The sequence below is a fragment of the Pollicipes pollicipes genome, unplaced genomic scaffold (assembly GCF_011947565.3).
Source record: "Pollicipes pollicipes isolate AB1234 unplaced genomic scaffold, Ppol_2.1 Scaffold_6686;HRSCAF=7923_pilon_pilon_pilon, whole genome shotgun sequence".
In the NCBI taxonomy this organism is placed as follows: Eukaryota; Metazoa; Arthropoda; class Thecostraca; order Pollicipedomorpha; family Pollicipedidae; genus Pollicipes; species Pollicipes pollicipes.
Window position 1 is genome coordinate 33,840,637 of NW_023596921.1, and position 24,287 is coordinate 33,864,923.

The following is a 24,287-nucleotide window of genomic DNA, read 5'->3' on the forward strand; positions in this document are numbered from 1 at the left end:
CGAAGTGTTTTGTACAGACATGTTGCATTGTTAAGATCAAAAGATTGAAAAATAGAGTTTTAATGTGCATTGTAGTGATATGACTGCACACAACACGTTTCCAAAAATCAAGGTTTGAACACTGGATATGCCCAATATGCATGAGTGTGTTGTAATAAGGTATACGTCAATGTGCCGCCTGGTATCCTGATGTAGTATTTCGTGGTTTTCAATAAGCAAAACGCAAAACGTCTCTTCACGGCGATATCACTATTCACAATTTGTTTATCGCCAGTCGTCACATGTCGAGAAAATACAAGAGGTGGGAGACGGACCAAAAATACCAAAAATACCGACAAAGAATATATGATAACGTTGAAAGAATAAACGGCACAATTGGCTCAATCATACGCGGAAACTTTTCCTCAGATGGAGTTATGAGATGCCTTTAAATAGCTGCTGCAGTAGTGTGTAAAATGTGTGTTACCCACTGGAGAGCTGACGTTCGTCAGCTGGAGAGGCAAAATGGACTCTATAGAGGAGGTCGTTTTGTCAGCACTCCTGCCTTGATCATGTAGTTCGTAGCTGAACCTGAATAGCGGTGCGTCTGCACCAAATCCCGTGAAGCCACGCAACCGCAGGGTGAATAGGCATGTCAGGACCTTGACCCAGCCGGCCGGCGGCATCAAAGGCGCGAGTTGCGGTAGCTCGAAGACCCGCGCAGCGTCACTAGTAGGCAGTGGCGTTTCTTGAAGGTGAGATGATGCGTGTACGGGGAATGTCTGCCTTGTTGTGATGGCAGGTTTGTAACTGAAACTCCAGAGTTTATCCGCTGCGTGAAGAAGGGCCGTGACTTGGAGGGACGATATTGAGACCAGACAATGAGCATTACAATGGGCAACATTCGTCTGCATCATAGGCCATGTTTCGCTATAGGGACCAGTCACTCGAGTTTTGGTTGGCGAGTCTTGTCACGCTAGTCTTCCAAACACTTTTTCATTGATCTTCATTTTTGTCATCGGCTCTCTGATTTCTAGTTTGTCTGAAGTTTTGCCCAGCGCACTGTGCTAGCCCGAGATCATGGTTACCACGTGCTTCTTGTCGCTTACTGGTGTTTTAGGGCGCGTCGACGACTATGGTCATTTTTCGCTCATTTATTACCATGTTCAAGGCGTGATGTTGATCAAAGCCAAGAGCGGGTGCCATAATTTGCCACACAATTTAGGGCCTGGTCGCTGGAAAGCTGAAACGAATGACGCATTTTGCAACTTTCAAACCTCATTTGCATGTCAATAAAGCTTGATGATTAAGTGGCATTACTGCACAGCTTTGATTCCGAGATCTGAGGAAACGCCGTCTCCCAAACTCCCGACTACTTTAGAATACATGATTTTGATGGGATCTGTAGACTTGGTGACGCGCAGTTTGATGTGGTCACTTTATGGTGTCGCTGCTTTGCAATGGGAAACTGGCTGTGCTTGTGACGCTCTATTCCCAAAACATGGCATATTGTATATTGCATAAATCGAATTTTTAAAGATTTGATTGGGACTTTTAGAATGGATGGATTTCAGGGATCATGGCTCATACATAGTGTTTGTTGCGTGAGCCCCGACCCCCACCACCCGATCGCGAAAAAACGCAGGTCAGAGGCAGAATTTGGTGGCGGAAGTGTAATGTGCTGCAATGCTCGGCACGGTTCGACCTGCCCTGTGACATCAACTAGCCCCTAGCGCGACCGCTACCACCGGCCGCAGGCCATATCTGTCATGGGCAAATAGCGAGCGCCTAAGGCGACTGGCGCCGACCCTTCACGGCTGGGTGGATCAGAAGACGGGCGCACTAACCAACTGATACATCGGGGCGGCCAAGCCGATGGATCCACTAAGCCAGAGACTTTTCTCGCAACCGTCGTAATGCACATCAGTATCAGAACCTATCCGTCCAATCGAAGGATGACGGATGGGTTAGGATGATACAATGATAAGATTCGAACGGGAGCAGGATGTAGGGCTGCACAGGAAGGGCGTGGGACAGGTATAGTGTAAGGATGCACCAACCAGGTGCACGTCAAACAATGAGGCGCTTACTTTTACGGATCGAATGGTTACAGTTCTGGGCAATGGTAGGCAGCAGCCGGGATAATACTAAAGGGCGCCACAGAACTACTGATAATGACTTGAACGTTTTCTCGAGGCTCGTTTCCTTGCATTCCGTTTGCTACGTTAAGTAACTTAATCGTTTGTTCACTTGGAAATAATTTCATTGTGTTCCTACGTGAGTACAGCGGGTGCAGCGATGCTTGCCGGCAGGGCTCGCGGCATTGGTGGTAATTCTAGAAAAAGTCGCGTGTGGAAAATAACTTATGTTCTGAACGCTTGCATCATTTCATACCTTAGGACTACTCACAGTTTACGAAGCTCAGTTGAAAACTTCATTAGCCCTGAGGGTATGAACGCAGTTTGAACGGTAAATAAATGCTTTGTTTCGAAGAAGCAAGCCGAAAAATTCACTTCAGGCAAAAATACGAGCCTCAGGAAAACACCATACACTGATTGATTCCACATGTTCATGCAGTTTCTGTAACAAAACGATGTATTACATAGCAGTTCAGAACGCGTCTCCCACATACGCGCATGCGCGTAGAGCGGAAAAATGTCGTTGCAAACGTCGATGAAGGTGCGATAGCACTGATCCATTGCCATATCGGTGATCTAGACGGGACCTGCAGCGAGGTGACTCTCACGTATTACGGGTATATGACACAGACAGGGTCGCCCACAAGGTTCACCTTGTCTCCTCTACAGATATTTGTGGCTGAGACGAACAGATGACGACATGTGCATTGCACTACGGCTGAATAATTTGCGTGATGAGTTCTGCTGCGCGGTGCGCACAATGGCTTGCGCTTAGTACGCATTTTAAGCCAGGAGACATGGGCGCAATTTTTGACACGGCATGTTGGCACGGCTTGAACCTTGAGCATAGGTACTTAAAGTTTTGCTGCCATGATTGCTAGCAATGAACAGCGTCATGTGGCCCTGGGCTGCTATGCGTTTAAGAAATGCTGTGCTGTTATTAAGATCACCCGAAGCTGAATAAAGTGTACGTCGATATGACTCTTTAGGATAGCATCAAATATGAGTATGCTTCCAAGGCTCGACTTAATAGTGTAAAGCCGTTTAAAATGAAGTTCACTGCACTATTTGTGACAAATCTCCACTTTTGCAGCATAAAAGCCAAAAATTTCGTCATCCGAGATGCAGCGCTTTTGCCCCGCCCCTCGCCCCCTCCGGCTCAGAGTGGGACGAGTTTCTTGCGGCGGCTCGTGACTCATTTTTCCTGCATCGACCTGATATAGTTTGGCAGGCTTTCCATTGTTCTGTGCTGTCAATGCCGTGATGTACATGGCTTTTCCATTCTCGTATTTGCACGATTCGTTTTAGCCGGAATGCCGGCACCGTATCCTATGATAATGGTTGGCCGGCTGCTTTGCCTGCCTTCATTTTGACATAATCGCTAAACATGCCCTACCTTACCGCCAGCCTCGCGATGCCTTACACCTTATTTCGCCATATTGCCAGTGAAGCACGTTCGCACTAGACGGGATTCGAACCTCCACCTCCCGGATCCCAAGTCGGACGCTCTCGTTCACGGCTATCGTGCCGTCCCTGACCGCTGTCACCCGTCACAGCCACCGCGACCTGAAGCCGGAGAACCTGCTGCTGGACGAGAAGAACAACATCCGCGTGGCCGACTTTGGGATGGCGTCGCTGCAGCCGGACGGGCACACGCTGGAGACCAGCTGCGGCAGTCCCCACTACGCCTGCCCGGAGGTCATTCGGGTGAGTCGCTGCCCCGCGGCGGCATGACCCATTCTACATGGGCTGAGCCCCTCTCTCTGCTGCGGTTGTGAAGCCATCCAGCTCGTGAGCTTTTACACTCACCCCAGGTGCTGATTTGCCTGAGTTACTTTGGTCGTATTGGCTTGGCTGCCACGGGAAAATGAATCTCATTGGTCGGATTGCTGGGTAAGAATATCCGGATCACTCGGATTGCCTGAACCAGACTGGTCCGGTCGGTAGTACTGTTTGCGTCAGGTTGATTAGATCGGTTAGAGATGTCCGGAACAGATGGCACAGACTGCCTGGATCGGCTAATGCAGACAGTCTGGATCAGATCAGCCAGCGGTCAGGTGAAACTGCCCAGTCTGCGGTCAGTGGACTGTGTGCCGGGGACTCAGAAGTGCAAACACGGTGAACTGAGCAGCCTGCCAGGTGGCCGAGAGTGGGGGCGGGGGCGGGGCGGGGCGGGGGCGGGAGTGGGGGCGGAGGAAGGAGGGCGGCGGAACGGGGCACGGACATGAGCCGCGGCGTCCCCGGCTGCCCGTTCTCGAGAGCCGGCAGAGCTCCGCGGGTTGGCCCGCCCCCAGTGTCGCGCCAGCCCGGCGCTGTCCGGCACTCGGTGCCCGGTGAGCAGGCTTGTTTTCACCGGCCGGCGGCATCATTCGTATTCTGGGGCGAGCCTCGGGTTGCGCCGGGCTCCGAACGCCTCCGGCTGAATGGAAACGGCCTCTGACGGCGGTAAACAGCCTGCCCGGGCTTTGTGTACGCGAAAGAAATGGAAATGAGACCAACAAATGCGTGGCGTTGCGAAGTGGGGAGGCTCAGCACCCGCTTAAAGAGCACAACAAGCGGTTGTCGTGAATCTGTGGGGCGCTTGGCTGCCGTTCAAAGCGTGTTTTCGAGCATGACTGTGGCCGAAAGGGACTCATTTTAACTCTACGGGCAGGGACTGAATTGGCAACCCAGTCCGATCCTGTATGTTCAGTGGGCCAAATCCGAGCTAAAACGTGACAATCACGGCAGCACGCGAAGAACATTTGCAGCTTGAACGGACAGTACGACGCTGTGTGCAAAATGGCAAGCCTTCATGTTCACGGCTCCTGTACGGATTTGGCTCGAACATGCCTCGCCAGAGAGGTCTCTGCGTGCATGTCGCAATGTCAGACGATAGGCTGTTATCAGCAAACAGTCCGAAGTATACCGTCGCTCAGGTTTCCCTATTGCATTACCATACAGTGATGAGACCTTTGGGTTATTCGCTGCATGCACTATCAAAGAACGCATGTTGATGTCAATCATTTAAAGACCGCGATCTGTGCTCAAATGCAGGAACATATGCGATTAACCCGTGTCACATGGCTGAGGTGTGATCATGACACGACATGCCTGCATGGTCATGCCCATGTACACAATCCGCATGTACGAACGCTGCAGTATACGCATGGAAAGAATTTTCACAGGAGTGAGGGCTTGGACAGCATTGGAGGACGAAAATGAGAACATGGTGGGATTATTAAAATGCAGTTGTTAGGAACATTCGTCGGCAGACGAAACTGCCTAGCCAGCCTTTCAAATCGGTCGTCGTGGTCTGAACTGTGAAACATTACACGTCTAAAACCCAGCTCAGTGTGGAGAGGGCTTCACAAATTCCCCTGTACCTTCGAGCGCTTACAGATTAGGATCAGAAAAGAGTTTTGACAACTGCAAGTTATAGGGAGGCGGCCGCCACCTAACCGTGCAAGTGTGAAGAAAAATCTGAAAATGCCTTTCTCATAAGACGCTATAATGAAATGGTTGCAGCTTAACGCCCGTGATACCGCTGATGGTCGCACTCTTCAGAACACCTTTCTGCAGCGCGCAAGTACGCCCTCGACAACACCATTCACAACCTTCCCGTCTCAGGGGGTGGCCCCTCAGACTGGACTTCCCCACACACCGTGCCGGTCAATAATGCAGCAGCATGGCCGGGTCCAAAGGACTTTGCACCGGTTTCCCGGGACGGTGGTGTAATGAATGAATGGGAACAGGAAACAGTGGGCGATGAAAGCCACTTGGGCTATCAACGTCGCATTAACTCATGTATACCGTGCACGATCGCAATTTGTGGGATGCGGCAACCAAGCGGGTCAAGCGGTACTAGTCAGTGGTTCTTGACAGGCATAGGCAAGGGTTTTGTGGACTGGGCAGCATGTCAAGGTTTCCCTATCTGTCAACAGATGGTCCAGTGCTACGTACTACCGATGACAGCGATTTTCGTTGATTGCGCTGTGCGTGCTGCCGTCTCCCCCCCCCCGCGGGACCCCCGTTACCTTGTCCGCTGACTCGAATCAAGCTGGTAACCTACTGCCTCTAACCCGCACCATCCCGGAGCTGTATTCCATTATGACGGCTGAGATCACCTTGCTCAGTGCCGCTGGTGTGCGCGGTGCTCACTGTATCCCTCATGTCCAAAGGTCACTCATGACTAGGGTTCATCGTGTCAGCAGTGTCCACCCCGATCGCCGTGTCCGCTGTGGGGTCCGACCCTTGTCCTTCATCAGCCCATGATTACGGTCCTCACCTTGTCTGTGTCCACGTTGTTTAAAGTGCGCGCAAGGTGTCCAGACCGCCAATGCGCCCTTACAATATGTGGCGTTCTTTGAATCCAGGGGTGTCGATATGCATTCCCCTTGGACCCCCCCCCCCCCCCCCCACACACACACACTCCATATTGGTTTTCAACCTCGTAATACTAGCTTGGCCATTGGTTTTTTATTTTTGGGACATTGCAAAAGTTGAGGAACATACTAAATATTAAGCAGATCCTTTCATCTTTTGGGCATTATTTTATGGCTATGTTCTCTGCGCCATTCAAACGCAAAAACTTATTCATATATGATATCCAGCAATTAAAGACAACAATTGATGTGCTTTGAGAAAATGACCTTTAACCCATTGAGAAAAATGACCGCTCAATTGTTCATACTTATAGCTCAGTTGGTTAGATCCACCACTTTACCGGGCCGTGGTGGGATGGGTTCGAGTCCCTTAAGGCGCTCGCTATTCACCCCTGAAAGGTATGGCTCGCTGCTGATGGCAGCGGCCGCGCTATAGGTCAGGTGACGGCAGAGGGCAAGGCGGAACGTGTCAAGCGTTGCGGCACGTTAATCTTTTGCCCTCAAATTCTGCCGTTTATCTGGCATTGCGCAGCTGGATGGTTTAGGTAAGAGCGCACGCCACACAACCAATGCTTAGCGTGATCTCTGATCTCAGAAATCCACCCATTCAAAATGTTTGAATGCAGCCTTTAAGGAATACACATTGGGGGACGCAAACCTGGCTCGCTTCCGCCTCCCACCGCTCCCCCCCCCCCCCCTCTCCCCAACTTGCACAAATCGCCTCCTATGCCTGGATCTGCAATGTCCGCGGTGTTGGCAGTGCTGCGTGTCCTCGGAGTTGGCCACTTCTAAAGCGTCCGCAGCATCCGCAGTGCCCGAAGTGTCCATCTTGTCCACCGTTCATGCTGCGTATCCACCGCATGCCCTGGCCACGTGTCACCCTCGCGGGCGGACAGCGTAGGTCGCAGCGCCTGTCAGCGCCGCGAATGTTGACCGATGGCCCGTGTCACGCTCTCAGTTTTTATTACCGTCGTCTGGGCCGCTTTTTGTACGAGCGGAGCTACGTTCGGGAGTGGTGACAACTGCACGATGCCTTGTCGGGACGATGAGTGCGTTTATGAGACAAGACCAGCCGGATGAGCTGGTGGAGGTTGCGCTTGCCGTCCAACGACGCCTACGCTTGACAAAGATGGCGCTGTTGGTCGCCGAAGACTATATATTATATATTTTATATTATATATAATGCTTTATAATTATATATTGTATATAGTACACACATTAATATTATAGAGAGAGATATGAGATGAGAGGAGAAGAGAGAGAGAGAGAGAGAGAGAGAGAGAGAGAGAAGAGAGAGAGGAGAGAGAGAGAGAGAGGAGAGAGAGGAGAGGAGAGAGAGAGAGAGAGATGAGAGAGAGAGAGAGAGAAGAGAGAGAGAGAGAGGAGAGAGAGAGAGAGAGAGAGAGAGAGAGAGGAGAGAGAGAGAGAGAGAGAGGAGAGAGAGAGAGAGAGAGAGAGAGGAGGAAGAGAGAGAGGAGAGAGAGAGAGAGGAGGAGAGAGAGAGAGAGAGATGAGAGAGAGAGGAGAGAGAGAGAGAGAGAGATTTTTCTATAAGTATAAATAATAAGATAAAAATGATATGAAAAATATGAATAGAAAACTAATAAAAGTAAGAGTGCCTACTACCAAAACCCGCACATTTCCAAGCTTGATAACCTATTGCGCTATTTTTTGCCAGCAATTTGACCTTTGATTCGTTGGGATTGTCTGGGCGCTTTACAGCCTGCTTACAGCATTACACAGGCATAATATTTCCAGCTACAAAGGTCTCCTTCACGCACTTTGACGTGGTTCGATAGCATGAACTTTGTCAGGAGCAGACAGTGGCGGCGCTCCGACGTAAAGCCGTATTACCATCAGCGTTGTCTTACGAAGTGCATGGGTGCCTTGCGTATAATTTTGAAGATAAAATGGGGTGGGTAGTGAAACAAGTACGCACCCCACCTCCAAAATACGCCCAAAACGGGTTTTCTTCCCGAACTCGACCCAACTCCTTCTCAAAGTTGAGGTGGACTCATCTCAATGTTGGAGTGGGCGGGGCCCCCTCCCCCAATTTAATATGGAACTACATCCTTACTAGGAAACTTCGTCCACCGTTTTGGGGACGTACGCAACTTTTGTGCTACCACTATTGAGCTTTTTGGCGTTTTTTGGCAGTTTTGGCAACTTCCGTGATTTGGGCCGCGCTTTGTAGAAAAAAAGAGGAAAACCGCTGAAAACAGGGGAACGTTCCTGCCAAGAGGAACGAAGCCTTATCCATCCCCGAATGCTGCCATTTTCGGCGCCTTCCCCCATGAAGCCACCAAGAGCAGGTGATGCGGCAGCTGGTCGCTCCACGAGCACCAACCTCTCTTATGTAACTTCGGAACCATCACCCTGCACGCTTGATGTCCCTCGGCTCTTTAGACGCTCCATGACTGGTGGATGATCGGATCAAGCGGGACATCTGAAGTTATTGCCATGACCTTTACCTGACGCTCAGACGAATGTTCACGGCATTCTGTGAAGGAAAGCCATCCCGGAGAGCGATGTGGCCACCAACCACTGCAAGCGGTGGCGTGTAGGGGTCGTGACATTTCCAAACATGGAGTCGTATTTCCTGAAACATGGGCTTAGAATTGAAGAGCATTTGGCTGCTGCACTCGCAACGTAGAACAGTTTCCGCCTGTATTGGTTGATGATATGCGCATCAACCGTGCTTCATTAACGCTGCATGACTGCATAAGTATTATGCTGAGGAATGCGGCTTAGGTAAGCACGAGTCTTACACCTGAATCTGTTCACCAAAGAACTTGTGTTTGAAAGAAGCACGGTATGCCGAACGGCGGAACTCGATACTTCACGAAGCGCGAGGGGCTCGTAGTGCCCCTTGCTCCGCGCTGTATCCTGCTCGCAGGCAGTAAACGCGGCTCGTCTGCCGTTTCAGGGTAGCGTGGACACCCAGCTGGGCTGGTTTTTCGTCTCAGACGCGTCGTTTTTGTCCACCAGCTGCGCGTCGCATCAGAGGGCGCTTTTTCGCCTGCCCTGGGCGGGATCATGAGCGAACTGTCGTCGACCCGGCCAAGCCGACTGGTTGCCATGCCGACGGTCTGGACGCAGACTCCGGGCGCTCGCAGACGGCCTGCTCTCCATGCCGTTTGCGCCTGGCTTTCTTTCGGATCGCAGGTGGCCCGACTCTGCCGGCTTGCAGTCGCATGACGTCATGCGTTGCTAGGCTGCGCCGCAGGGCGGGTTAGCTTTGCGGCGCAGCCTATAACGCCAGCTGACTTTCTAGTCGAAGATGCTGGAAAAGCGGGGATGTTCTGAGCATTGCTGCCACTGCACGCTGTGCCGCTGGGGCGCAAGCAGAATCTCACAATTGAGAGGGACAACTCAATAATCTGTTACTGAACACGGAGCTTGATGCGCCGCAGGTACTCCCAATTTATGACATATCGTGGTACAACATCACATGCTCTCGATGTATTTTTTTACGTGCATACCTGAAATATTTCACCGCCAGAATTAAGTCACGTGCATATCAATACACGCCATAAATTCGGTAACTGCGACGGTGATGGAAGGCACGTGCCTCCGAGCGCTGTTATGTGCCCATGCCCCTGCTGTGCTTACGGCGTCAGGATAGATAGGCCACTGTGTCCGTATTGTGCCAATCAAATGGACCGAAAGCGGATAAATGGCCACGACTGAGCCCAGCACCATTCTGGAACACCTCACTTCGTTATCGCCCATACAGTCAAAGATTCGGCGCCATCAGCATGGGCGCTTAGGTCGGACCGGTCACCAACTACTGAATATGTGTTTCTAACGAGCCCAAACAAATGACACATACTGTTACACGAGCGCGTTCCCCAGACGACAGCGGCACGTGAAGTCAAGGGAGGTTACATCGGAGGTCAGCTGTGTTGTCATGGGTGACGCTCAGCGAAAGCGTAACGTATACACGAGCGTGTTTTTGTCACGTCTTCCACTGGACTTGTTGCCAGCTGGACTCCACCGCATGTGACGTCATCGGCGCCTCGGAGCAGAAGTCGCTGAGCGTTGTACACGGTGGTGTCTTCTTCTCCCACGATCCCCGCAGCCGCCTCACCTTCCCGTTCAGTTTGACCGGCTTAGCCCTAAATTCGCGTCATTTGAAGACACCTCTCGCCCCGGCCAGCTTAATCATGTGTTATGAGCTCCTGGTGCCGGCAGCGGCGTAAGAATGGGTCATAGGGAGTGCAAACGTCGGGACGAAACCGGACGGGTGAGTTGATATGATAACGCAAGGTTTGGCGATAATGCGCAGTCTCGATAACATTATTATGAAAGGGACCACACGGAGTAAAATAATGACCGAACAAAGTGTGGAAAATATGCACGCAACATACACGGCGCATCATACTAAACTTAATTAAGTTTCTTTGACCAGCCCATTGATTCAAAAAGGCCTGGACGCTCATTGCTTGTCTTCTCATCTCATCGCTTGTCATCGATTGTTTTGACCGGTTTTGACGTTTTGTACTAAATATCGGCAGCTGGAGTACGTGGAGTCGCGAAACGACTTCCAAGGTATCGGCCGACGCACCTTCGTCAATTCATGTGAACAATACGAGTTTGTGCGGCGACGCACGGTTGTGCCGATAATCGTCGGGCATGCTGGGATTATCTGCATTTCGAAAAACGGCGTCGAATGCAACACGCTGTCGTCGAAACCGCTGTCAGGATCGTGGCAAAACGTACATCATTGCGTGTGCCGATTCGTTGCCTGTATTTAACGCTCATCTATTCTTCATTTTGTGCACTACCCCGTCCAGCTTTCGACTCCACATTTTCACGTTGACCAAATGTTGATCGGATGATCGCTCAGTCGCTGGCGGCCAGTTTTTGTTTGTTTGTTTTCTAGTAAAACGACGAGGCGCGCTCGCGCTTTTGTCGGCGTCCGTCAGCCCTTCAATGATTTATACATGCATTCATTCGTTCGTTGTGGCGAGAAAAGTGAGCCGTAGTGACAATGAAATGCATTAGGCCACACACACTGGGTGAGTAATAATTTGCAACAGGTGCGATAAGGGGACCTACGAAATGCAGGAAAATTTCAGCGGGGCTCACTGCTATGGCAAACAACAATACTATTGACCTCACAGGGTGTGTTTCGGAGTCACCAAAAGCATCGCAACACAAAAATACTGCAGCAGCATTGACAAGTGGCAGTGGCGGCATTAGAGAGATCTGGAATTTACAGCGGTAGGAAGTGTGAGATTGTTGAACTTTTGGAATGCATAACAACACTCCAACCGAAGTGGAAATCCGGAGAGCGAGATTTGGACGTGCCTGGCAGCTAACACATTACACTCGGTTCCCGTCTGGCAACCCGACAGCCTGAGTTCAGTTTGGCCCAAAGATGACATTAAATGAATTCCACAGTAATGTAAACGCAAATCTACCACAGACGCTTGGCGAAGCAAGCGCGGAAGCACTTGTATATTATTAATCTATGATACACGTGTTTGTTTTTATTATTGGTAATATTATCGTTGACCGGCTGCTTGCGAGTCATCTACACCGCTACCAGTTTTGACTTGCAGAGGCCCATAGGTCTTGGTCAGAGTTTCCTTTATGGCAGAGGCTGAGTATTCCGAGCGTCGTTTGTTCTCCCTACCACCTTTACCATCGCTTGGCCCGCGTTCTTCGCCGTTTATCGCACCCTATTTTCCAATATCATCAGGAACTCCTCCATGCGACCTCAAGCACGCACCCCTACAGCCACACTAAGGCTCTTTAATGCATGATATCGAGATACAATTTAGAACCTGTTCTTTCCAACCACCAAAAGCAGATTCGCGCCCCATGGGAGGGCGGTACCAGGCGCCTGTGACCTCTGCCGCCGTCGGCGGGATCTGAGAGCTCACACGAACCGGTTAGCCGCAATGCAGCGTCGTGCCGCCTGACGGCTCCGGCGTTATGGATATGTTGCAGTGGCTGTGTGGTGAAAATGCGATACTTTATGCATGAGCTCGGATGAGAGCGGCGATACGAAGGCGGCGCGACAGCGCGCTGCTTCTCCGAGGGCGGACGGCGCAGCGACGGCGGCACGCTGACGACCGGGCGTGGGCTGACATTACGCCGTCCCTCGCGGCCACGCCGTAGAGCGGCAGCGCTGCTTCGGTTGCGAAAATCTGAGATCCCTGTAAAGATTTTCAAGCGTCAAGGTTTTTGCTGGCAAGTTCTGAGTTTTGCTTTGGCTGTTTGCCCAGCGTATGCACTGTTCAGGGCTGGAAGCTTGCGCAGTGCTTGAAGGGCTAAAAATTAGTTATGAAACAGCCACGAAGACCATCCGTGTTTGGGCACGCCGGTCCACAGCATTAGTGCTATCAGAAACGTCCGGAGATGTCTCGGCAAGATGATGAAGCCGAAGCAAAACAAATTTGGCAAGTTTTCTGTGCCTTTTTCGTGTTGGAATACCAGCTACAGAAGATGCCGCGACAAAGTCTCGAAGCTGTTTGTAAAGCTTTTACGAAAATTATGAAGGCTTCGTGTTTGGATGGGTCGGCTGAGCCAGCCTGATCACATCCCATCCCATTCCATGTCATCTCATCCCATCCCGTCCCATCTCACCCCAGCCCATCCACCCGACGAAACCCGATCCGATCTCGCTCCACCTAACGCTTTTGACAGGCTTACAGCTTTGCAGCCCACATGTGATAAGTTCATACATTGCAGATGCACCGCTGGACAAGTCCTTTGCAAAAGCATTGGGCATGCTCATCCATTGCAGATAAGCTCAGCAACGTTTTACCAAAAGCATGATCCAGTCAGTTCAGAATCACTAGGTCGAAGAAATCACTTAACGAAATGACACTGAGCTGGTGCCCAAAGGTCACGAACAAGGCAGAGTGCGCTCGATTGTTGGCGAACGCATGACCAACCTGCCACTTTGTTATGAAAATTAAACCGCCGTATTGAAATTATGGCTGCATGAACATGAACTGTTTTCTACGTCCATGATGTTCAGACTGCTATGGATCCCACATTCTGTTTTTGGCTCGCTCGCTTGCTATGCCTCCCATTTTGCGAGGTTGCCATTTTAGCTGGCTTTGAAGCTTATTGCGCACGCAACCTGTGCAATGTTGGCCCTTGAACTGGTAACAAGCATTCAAAAAAGTTCGACGAGTCTTACACTGTAGTTTGTAGTTAAAAGAAGTCAATTATCGACGTTGTTAAGAGGCAGTTTTCTGTGGGTGGTTGAAGTTGCAGGCATCTAGCAAACACCTTTTAAGCATATTTCTCTACGAGTAAATTCACTTAATCGTATAGCGCACGGTTACTTGATCTATATAAAGCGCACAATGTTTTCCTTCCACCTAGCAACCACTGGTGAACCGGTGGCCAGGAGTGCTCCCGCCCGGGGTCTCCGCTACCCCGAGCGGAGAACACAACGGAGTGCTTGTGCCACTCCTTGCCATGAAATGGGAAGGAAAACAAGTAAACAGAGTGTGCAGCGACGACACACGAATAACGATCGCACGTTTGGTGAGAAATAATGACTTGACGTTTATTTATGCATTCAATACCCTCTTAACAACATGGCATGATGCTTAAGCAGTATTTTGTATTGTCAAAAATAATTATTAATGTAGAAAAACTAAATACGATTGTCGATGACGTGTAATACTTGATGCCCGGATTACAAATGAGATGTCAGTATTGGCCGTGAGTGGCCTTAAATCAGCGTCACGTGACTCCTCCATCGACGGCGCCTGTCCATCCTGGGCGTCTCCCCCCCCCCCCCCGTGTTTGCGACAGCGAATGGCCGGCGTCACCACGGGCATGTTGACCCTCCAGACGCAGCTAGGGCCACATGCCAATAACATGTCCACGGATCGGCCCGTCGTTGGTAGACGGTCCGGCCGCGAGGGGTGCGCGCTGGGGCGGCGCTAGAATAACATGCGGTCTGCCGCCGGTGTCCGGTGAGGGTGGGTAGGCGCTGGGCGTCAGCCCACGCCGCCGTGAGATGGCCGGCCATCGGCGGAGGCGGTTGGGGGGGGGGGGGGTGGAGGGCGGAGCCGAGGCCGCCGCACACCGCACACCAAGCGTCTCCGCCGTGGTGGCAGGTGTGAGTGATGGAGCCATTTGCCAAATTCCGTCGAGGAATCGACGAGTCGGAATCACCTCGGGGAAATTGGCTTTGTCTAAATGGCCCGGTCCTTGCCCTCAGTGCGGTGAAGTTAGCCGCGGTGCGGCGCCGGAGATTGCTCTCGTGCGGCGCGCTTATTGCGGCTTGGTATCCACTTAGGAAACACCGGAGGGCAGCCTGCGGCTGACTCCTTGGTCAAGCAGACAATTGCGTACTGCAGTGGGATTACGCAACAATCCATTGGTGCTGGAGACTGCTGATAACTGTTCATGTTGTGGAGCATATCATACCAGTGAATTAGCTACGTAGTAGACAGTCCTGGTGAGAATTAAAAGGCCGCTATTTGTAGCTACTTTAAATTTTGTTGACGTTTCGTCTGTTCAAAGACGTTTTATATTTAGCGATGTATAAAGCCTATAATGGATCTTTTTCTGATCATAGAGTATAAGCCCACAACTCTGCTAATATTACGATAAAACACAAGTTAAGAAATGTTGCCGGAGGGCCTCCTGGTCATCATTCCGTCTCATCACTGCAGGCATGGCACACTCACGTCAGGTGTATGTAGCGCTGTGGGGACGGACGGCAGGGGTGGGATCTACGCCTAAATGATTTACATCTATATCAACTGTTGTCGATACTAAGTACAAAGCAACGGTGAGCTGTTACGTCCGGCACACATAATATCCAGACAATATTACCTATTTAGATACCTAGGTCTTAAAATACCTAGGTCTTGAAGCACTTACCTGGGCCATTTCGCAAGCCGTTAAAACACTTCCATATATACCACTTATTTTAAAGTACTAAGTGAATGTAAATTTTTCTTTGGGGATCGAGCTTTCCGGGGTGGATCTTATCCATTCGACAAAACCGCTACAGCCTGCACCAATGTTTTTGATCACGTACTTCACGCTGTTCATGTGACCTTCTGGGTCTGTTTATTTCATCAGTCATATCATACGTCATCCAGTTCAACTCTCGCTCGGGATGCACAGGACAGAGCACCAGGTTATTTAAATTTCTTCATTCCTCTGCTTAGCGAGTAACATTTGTGGGGATGATCGTGTTGTCTGCACCAGCGAGCGACTCGGTCGCGTGACAGCGCTCCGGTGAGCAGTCCGGCCGCGTGACAGCGCACCAGTGAGCGGCTCGGCCGCGTGACAGCGCTCCGGTGAGCAGCTCAGTCGCGTGACAGCGCACCAGTGAGCGGCTCGGCCGCGTGACAGAGCATACTGCAGTGGGATAGTGAGAAGCCTTGTATTATTCCAAAGGGCTCAATCTACGTTGGAAACCGGTCTCTCAACGCCCCGTTATGGGCGGGTGTCATAATGAATGGCTGCAATTTAGACTGGCCTTTATTAAACGGAAATGAGCTTCCTTTTAGCCCCAGCTTGTGGCGATTCGGACTAATGAAGCTTTAGGTTATCATGAAGTGTCCTTAGATGTCGCGTCCGTATGTTTGTTACATACATGGTTTGACCGATTCATTCTGTCATACCCAAGTCTATTTAATCAAAGCGCGCGTGGCCCTGACCCGGATGGAGCAAAGAAAAGCTGTAGCTGCCTGGAGGCAGTTGTATCGTTAAAATGTGTGTTAATCTTCTACACCATCTGACAACCTCTTACGTGTGACAACAAAGGTGTATCCAGATAATGCAAGCGCAGATTCACTCGTACGAGAAGCACAGCGCGCAGATATTATCGGTCCGCGCCGAACTCGTTTGATGCGTGTAAATCTCATCACAGCCACACTTGACTTGCCTGGCACGCGTGAATCTCATCAGCCCACGCAGGACTTATCTGGTACCTGTAAAGCTCGTCGGTTCTCTTTTTGACATAACAGTGACCGATAATCCGTTCATCATAAATGCGGTCATTCAGTATTCGTGACTGTGATAAAAATACCTAAAAATGATGTGTTCGAGGACGGCTGTGTCTGCCGCCTTTGGAAACCTGGTCTATCCACCAGCGAGACATGTTTCTGAACATCGTCCCTGGACCAACATGAACATAAATTGATCAGATGTATTGCTTGACCACCAGCACCATTATGCCCTCACGAGAATCGTGGAATATAAATATTGTTAGTTAAGCAAAAGTGATGTCCGTTCGCCCCGCGGAATCGCGACCTTACAATTGACAGGCACTCTCTTTGCTTCTGAACGGTCTGATGTTTCCATGTAATGCCAGTGTCCAGTTTCTACAGTGAAAAATATTGAGTAACTAAATGGTGAGGACCATATTGTCGGAATGCCACTCCGGCATAACGAACCGGCTGAAGTGCTGCGATGCAGGAGAGATTAACCAGCGAGTGCTGTTTTAAAGCAGCCTCACACACCCGACGTGCTACTCCCATCCAATTCTGCGCTCGTCCCTCGTTTCTACACCGGTGTGGCTGAAGCCGGTCTGACCTCAGCGTGACCTGTGACCTCCGCAGCGGCAGTTGCGGGCTCCGTCGCACCCCGCTTTGTCGGCCGCTGCGGCAAGCCTCAGTCACGTGCCTCGCCGCTAGGCGCTGGTGCCCAGCAGAGGTCCGCTGGAAATTCGGAGCCCAATATTGGTGCGGCAACGTGTCTAGACGGGTATCCCGGGACGCTAGCAACCGTGACGGTCTGGGCGGTGTGCGTGTCTGTGTATACCGGTCCAGGTTGGTGTGTGTGTTTGTGTATACCGGTCCAGTGTGGTGTGTGTGTCTGTGTGTACCGGTCCAGGTGGTGTGTGTGTCTGTGTATGCCGGTCCAGGTGGTGTGCGTGTCTGTGTATACCGGTCCAGGTGGTGTGTGTGTCTGTGGTACCAGTCCAGGTGGTGTGTGTGTTTGCGTGTACCGGTCACAGGCGGGGCGTGCGTCTGTGTGTACCGTCCAGGCAGCGTGTGTGTCTGTGTGTACCGGTCCAGGCGGTGTGTGTGTATATGTGCACCGGTCCAGGCGAGGCGCGTGTCTGTGTGTACCAGTCCGGGCTGTGTGTGTGTGTGTGTGTGTGTGGTGTGTGTGTGTGTGTGTGTGTGTGTGTGTGTGGTGTGTGTGTGGTGTGTGTGTGTGTGTGTGTGTGTGTGTCCCTATATGTAGCGTTCCGAGCGGTGTGTGTATCTGCGTGTACCGGTCGTGGCGGCGCGTGTCTAAGTGTACCAGCCCTTGCCAAAATAGAAAAACACCTTAAGGCAGAAGTGCATATCAGGTCGGATTAATTTCTCGTAAGGCACGGTATTAAGGGCAGATCTCGTCACAATGCGCGCCGTTTAACCAATTTACAAGACTGCATCTGTGCCTCTATGCGCTAGAAATACCGCGTTACTGTTTATCACAGATCCAAAGCAGTCGCACCAACAATAAAGATGCTTATTCGCTCTTTGCGTTCATGCTTCACATAACTTAATATGGATGTGCCTCTTTGCAATGATTGTTTCACCTTTGAGCATATAAGCACGAGCTTTGAATATGTTTTCTTCTTTATCCATTCCTCCTGCACCACCATTTCAACGCCCTCCCATTTTTAAGACAGTAGTAGCAGCTTTATTCCTCGGAGAACGGCTAGGAGAATGGACATAATATATGTATATATATATATATATATATATATATATATATATATATATATATGTATAGAAATCTCTATAAAATACATATTATATATACAGATCTATATATAAAGATACATATATATACAATATATATGTATATATACACATCCACCTTTCATCCCTCCCACGACGATGTAATCAATCGTGATGATTGGACCAATGTGTCCCATATCGCGTCTCCCTGCGGGAGTTCGTTATTTGTGCGCCGCCTGGTGAGCAGCCACTCGGTCGCTGCGGGCCGCGCATCATTACCGCGCCCCTGACCTGACCCGGACGCGGCGGCGTCTGATGAGCACGGCCGCACTTACGCCGGCGACGCACGTCATTGCACCGAGGCCAGGTACTGCTGACGACCGAGTGAAGCGCTAAATATGCGGATTGTGAGTGTGCCTATGCAGACGTGTCGGGAATAACGTCAGCAATGCTGAGTGTCCTGGCCCGCCGGCGGCAATTTCGGGAGCATTCTTGTTTGGATTAATTTAGTTAGTTTTCATCTCTTACATTGGTTAGACGATCTACTTGCGTGGTTAGCGACGTACCTCATATGTTATGTTCACCACCCAAACCAGCTTATTACTGTTTGAGGTTGAATAGCCGTGTCCGCCAGTAATGTAATTGTTATTTGCTCTACGGAGATTAGTTTGTGCTTCCGAAAACCTCGCTTTTCAACCCAAACAGTGGCTGAACAGCGGGATGCTTACGTTTGCATCTTTCTTCTCTCATGATGCAATAATACTGTTGCAACTGATGTCACCGCCGGACATTGATCGTGTGGGATCCTGGTGTATGAAATAGGGATTATCGCTCGATCACAATGCAAAATTTTAAGCAGGACTCTCGGGCGCGTCGCCTGTCCAGCCCAAACATTACATTATCCACATCAGAGCGAAACATATTTCTGAAATCCCGCGCGGTACTTGTAGTACTCGGCACGAAATGCACGATATATTCTCATCCGTCTGAAAACCTCAGTTTGGGCTAAGCAGGCACTCAGCCCGCTGGATTTCATCGTTTCGTTTCTGTTCCAGCACGTCAGGATGTAACTGAGGAGCGTTATTGGCAGCGTACAACGGCCACGTAGCATCAGTGTTGAAATACGACGACATCATTTGGGCGGGAGCGGGCTGATTCCCAAATGGCGCCGGTCGATCGAGAATAGCGGACTAGCTTTTCACGTGGTAATAAATCACACATCATCTGGATTTGCAACTTCTCTATTGTTGCGATCGATATCATACGATACCATACGATACGATGCGATACGATGCGACACGATGTGATACGATACGATACGTCCCGTAAGATACGATATCATACGATACCGATAGGATACGATACGATATTATATGATACGATATTATATAATACGATATTATATGATACGGAAATCGTGCGATAGTGTCGCACCATTTATCGTCAATGTCGTCGATTATCGTCTTACATTATTTCAAGATATCTTGTTGAGAATCTCGTGGGTCAGCATAATAGTATTTCATAAGAAACATGTCACGACGCAGTGAACATTCCAAAATGCCGCTGCGCTGGTGCTTTTACATGCACCGAATATGTCAACCCTCACCAATCACCTATTTGTCGCATCACGAGCGCGTGTAATCGCTGGGAAGGCCTTCTCTCGTGCTGAGGTTGCCGGGAGAGACGAACGTTTTATTTTGTAACGCTTTTTTATCTTGAGCACCTTTCACCTTGTGGATGCGAAGAAGACTTTGAACGGCAGTTTTCAGTATTCAGAACTAATCGTCGCATTAACCTTTACACGCAAGAGACGCTGCACTGCCCGATGCGAGAATAAGCCGAATGATGAAAGACAAATGTTCACGTGATCATGATGAGACGCCGTGATTTTTCTCATTACTGCAACTAAATATAGTCTTCATAGGTGTCCGGTCATATTCCCGCGCGGTGCGCTTTGCGCACCGGAACTCGCGCCGCAATAATCCCGTGTCTATTTGCGTTACCTGCTAGTGTTTCCCCAGTGATGGAGACAAAAATGTGGAGCGGGGGAGTGTGTGTGTGTGTGTGTGTGTGTGTGTGTGTGTGTGTGTGTGTGTGTGGTGTGTGTGTGTGTGTGTGTGCGTGTGTGTAGTGTGTGTGTGTGTGTGTGTGTGTGTGGTGTGTGTGTGTGTGTGTGTGTGTGTGTGTGTGTGTGTGTGTGTGTGTGTGTGTGTGTGTGTGTGTGTGTGTGTGGTGTGTGTGTGTGTGTGTGTGTGTGTGTGTGGTTTGTGTGTGGGGAGGCGTGGATCCCTGCACGCCAATAATTGCTGAGTGGCTCCGCGCTGTAAAGATCTTTCGATCCTCGCTGCCCTAAAGCTAATGGTGTAATTGCATCTTGTTTTTTGCACACGTGATTTATGTCGTTGCGACCCATTACACGTCGGGGAGATGACTGGGACTTCAGAACGTCTACCGCAAATAAATAAATGCAAGAGTTGGAATGCATTACCTGCTCCCTTACTGAAAGCCATCCGACTGGCTATTTGGCACAGCAAATACTTGCACATTTGTATTTTATGTTTAGACATTGTTGTAACATGCCTGAATGACCGTTATCAAATGCTGTTCTGCCAGTCGATTTGCATCACAATGGTCCACAGCTTTTCATCACACCATAACTCACAAAGACCCAAACTAGTGCAAACGCGGGGGCGACTCCGGCGGAGTCGGAGTCGCCGAGTCTGACACGGCCGTCAACCGTCACGGTCACAGGGGTGCCTGAGCGCAGCCCGCGGCTTCGTCCGACCGCCGCTGGCGGCGCGGTCGATGCCGTTAGTGACGTCATCGGTGGGCGTGGCGTCACCCGTGACGTCGGGGCAAGCCCGCGGGGACAGGGTTTGAGAATTCGGAAATGGATTAGGAAAGAGGGCGGGCGAAGGTTGAGTGGGTTTCAAGGTGGGCAAGCTGTGCCAGCTGAAGGTTTCAAGGTGGGCAAGCTGTGCCAGCTGAAGGTACCAGCTGAAAAGCGAGTGGACTTAAGAAGCGTTACGCTGCGTTGTCTATGCAAATGGCACACAATAGGGCCATTCAAAGACGCACGCCCAGCAGCTTCATTTGCGTAGAAAGCCATTTGAAGCCGGAAAGCCGGTTACCGCGGCGGACGCGACATTAATATAAATAGTGCGCCGGCGGGCCCGGCTCGCCCGGCGCGCTGTCACTGACTGCCGCCCTCTGCACTGTTCTGCACTGACTGCCTCTGCGCTGTTCTACACCGACTGCGCTGTTATGCACTGACTGCCGCCCTTCTGCACTCTTCACTTCCGTCAGCCGTGTGGCGGCCCGCCCTGGTGGCTCCGCTTCGCCGACCCTCGCGCCAAGAGATGCACTGGTGGCGGGTATGTGGGTTGCATCAGGCTATGTTGGTGTGTGAGCATGGATAGTGCGATCTATTTCGAGCTTTATGAGAACGGACTTCTTAGGTTTATTCTTTGGACGCGCTGGACTTTAGGATCGACATCAACTGTTTGTTGTTGACAAAAATAGACGGTTTCCACAGTCTGTTCCAAAATTGCCCGCAATTTTACTGCTGTTCTCTCGTTACATGGCTGTGCTTGACTGGCACTTTGAAAAAATCCTTTTATCTTGATCGTGATGTCAGGCACCACGGTTTGTGAGGTCGGGAAATCCGAATTTATTCAAGTAATTATCATTTTGCCATCCATTCTGGCGTGAACACCACCAGTGTGTGAGAGGACAGGGAACTTTTCACTAACCCTCTTGTATGAGGTTTTCCTCTTTCCGATGCTCTTTTGTCTCACTGTGGTCAAGGACACTAATACTGCTAATAATACTGATAGGTGCGAAGCCTCGCAACTTATTAGTAGTACATAAAATTGTTTATGGTTCGCTTGTATTTATAAACTAATTGCCTTTACTGTTTCACGGAGTTTTCAAGCAATTTGACTAGCTCATTCCAGGCGTTCTTATGATGTTTTCCGATAAAAGTGGCGGCACACCACACGGGTGTAGTTTCAGATCTATTTTGGGTAGGCAAGTCCACCCAAGGGTACTTATATTGTCTGTTCTGTGTCCACAATAAACCTCTACAACACCCGCAAAGCTGGTTTGTGCACCCACAAAAACAAACTGTGTTGATATATTATTACGCCGCCTGCACGGTCACTGCGGGGACCAGGCGTCCCTGTTACCTCAGCGTGCTGGCAACATATTGATGTCGGGGCGGGTAAGCACCCGCGTGTTTTCCCACATGGGGTTTTCCCCGATGAAAGGGGTGTGCGTTTACAATGTTGTTTACACCGCGTGAACTGTGTTGTGGGACCCTGGCGGCAGGCTAAGATCCTGTAGGTTATTGTGTGAAGATTTGTGGCAGATAGTTTAAGATCCTAGGACGCTGGGCGGCGAGGTTAGGATATGAACGCCTCATCATGTAATGTCCCGGCATCCGATACAACGCTCTCCAGTATAAGCATTTGAAATAGACAAAACCAATGCTGATTTTTAACTTTTTTCACAAATCCTTTCAATCAGATTCATATTTCATGCAATCCACGAGCATTTATGTGTATGCATACATAAGGGATGGGAATATATAAAAGACTCTACTCACATATCACACGTTGACCTTTCCCAAGGACCTTGATGTACTTCATGAGTTGGGCTTTCAACCATTAACTTACTGTAATGGGTAAACGCAAAGGCCAGTCGCAAAATGGGTATCAACAACGCCGCCTAGGTCACTGCTGAGATCGAAGAACGTCGCGTGAGGCTGGCTGGTCGTGTTGCGAGGTTCGTTGGCCAGAAACAGCGGAGCATTTTTGCACCGATGCTGAGCAAAATGTTGACGAAAGGTATCGCTTTGGACTAGCATTGGAGCCGGTTACTGTAATTGAAGTGTGTGCATGATGGCGGTGATTGTAAGCTCCATATGGTACGCTGTTAAAGTGCAGCGACCGTGAAAAAACAGTCGCAACAGGCGGCAGTGCTGGTGAAACAGGCTGACCGAAATATGGGGCTGTCTTCGTACCGATAGAAGCAAGCTATGAGGGAGAGAAAAGTGTGACCATCAAGCCGGTTATGCAACAGATAAATGTAAGTACAGTGCCTTGCTATGCGAGCTTGCATGGGGGCGATTCAAACACAACCGGCGTGAAAAAGAAAACCGTACACAGACCACTTCGAACAGAGTGATCCTTGAGAGACCGGCACCCATTGCTGCCCCCCCACATACCAGATCTGACCGATGGACTTTTTCTCCGGGATCATCTGAAATGTCGAGTGAATTGGAATGATCTGCAGCCCACACAGCACGCGAGAGCTGAAACATGCGCATGTCTGATTTGCGGTGAAATCTGTGCCAGGGGGAGAGGTGTCCAAGCGCAAGCGTGGCTGCACAAGTTCGGCTCGAGCTGAGCTGTTTGAGCGGAGATGTGTCCCAGCGCCAGCGTGGCGGCACAAGTTCGGCTCGAGCTGAGCTGTTTGAGTGGGAGATGTGTCCCAGCGCCAGCGGGACGGGCGCGCAGGTTCGGCCTGAGCCGAGCTGTGCCGTATGAAAAGTATCAAAATGAAATGAGGAAGCACGCCTGTGGGCGGGCTGATCGTGGCGCGCGGAACAAAGCTTCCAGTTGCGCGCAGAGCAAAGCTTCCAGTAGAGCGTGGAATAAAGCTTGCGGTACAAAGCTTCTTGAATATGTCTATCACTAATGGGACTTAAAGCGGGAACGATGCACCGTATGAGGTTCATTTTGTAGTCATAATTTGGCGCCTTTTAATCACCCGCGGTGTAGTCTTGCTCTGCCTGCCCGCACAACCCGCTGAGAATGGGTTGCGAAGATCAAGACGGATGCATGGAACTGCTGTAAGAAAGCGTGCTATACTTTTATCCTGCATACAAAAACAGATCAAGCAAGTGGCTTGGTGGGAGGAAAATTGAACGCTATGATGGGCCAATTCATTCGTCAGTCATCATTTCCCCGAAAGTGACGTGATATAAGGATGTCAGGGGATGAATGTTGGTCGTATGTACAGAGCACGCGTCCTACCTCCGATACATACTAATTAGTAAGTGTTATCAATCTCGCGGGTCGATGTTGCGGTCAAAAGTTGTTGATAAATGGCTGTTATTACGTGCGCGCACG

At 50.3% G+C, this 24,287-nt stretch overlaps 1 protein-coding gene across 1 annotated transcript in view; it reads left to right on the forward strand.

The window, feature by feature from the left end:
* The window catches only part of LOC119107885 (serine/threonine-protein kinase BRSK2), a 111,119-nt gene that overhangs the window by 14,787 nt on the left and 72,045 nt on the right, over nucleotides 1-24,287 (forward strand). Inside the window, exon 4 of the mRNA XM_037231457.1 lies at nucleotides 3,674-3,824. Within this exon, the coding sequence (XP_037087352.1) occupies nucleotides 3,674-3,824 (151 nt within the window). The remainder of the gene's footprint in view (nucleotides 1-3,673; nucleotides 3,825-24,287) is intronic.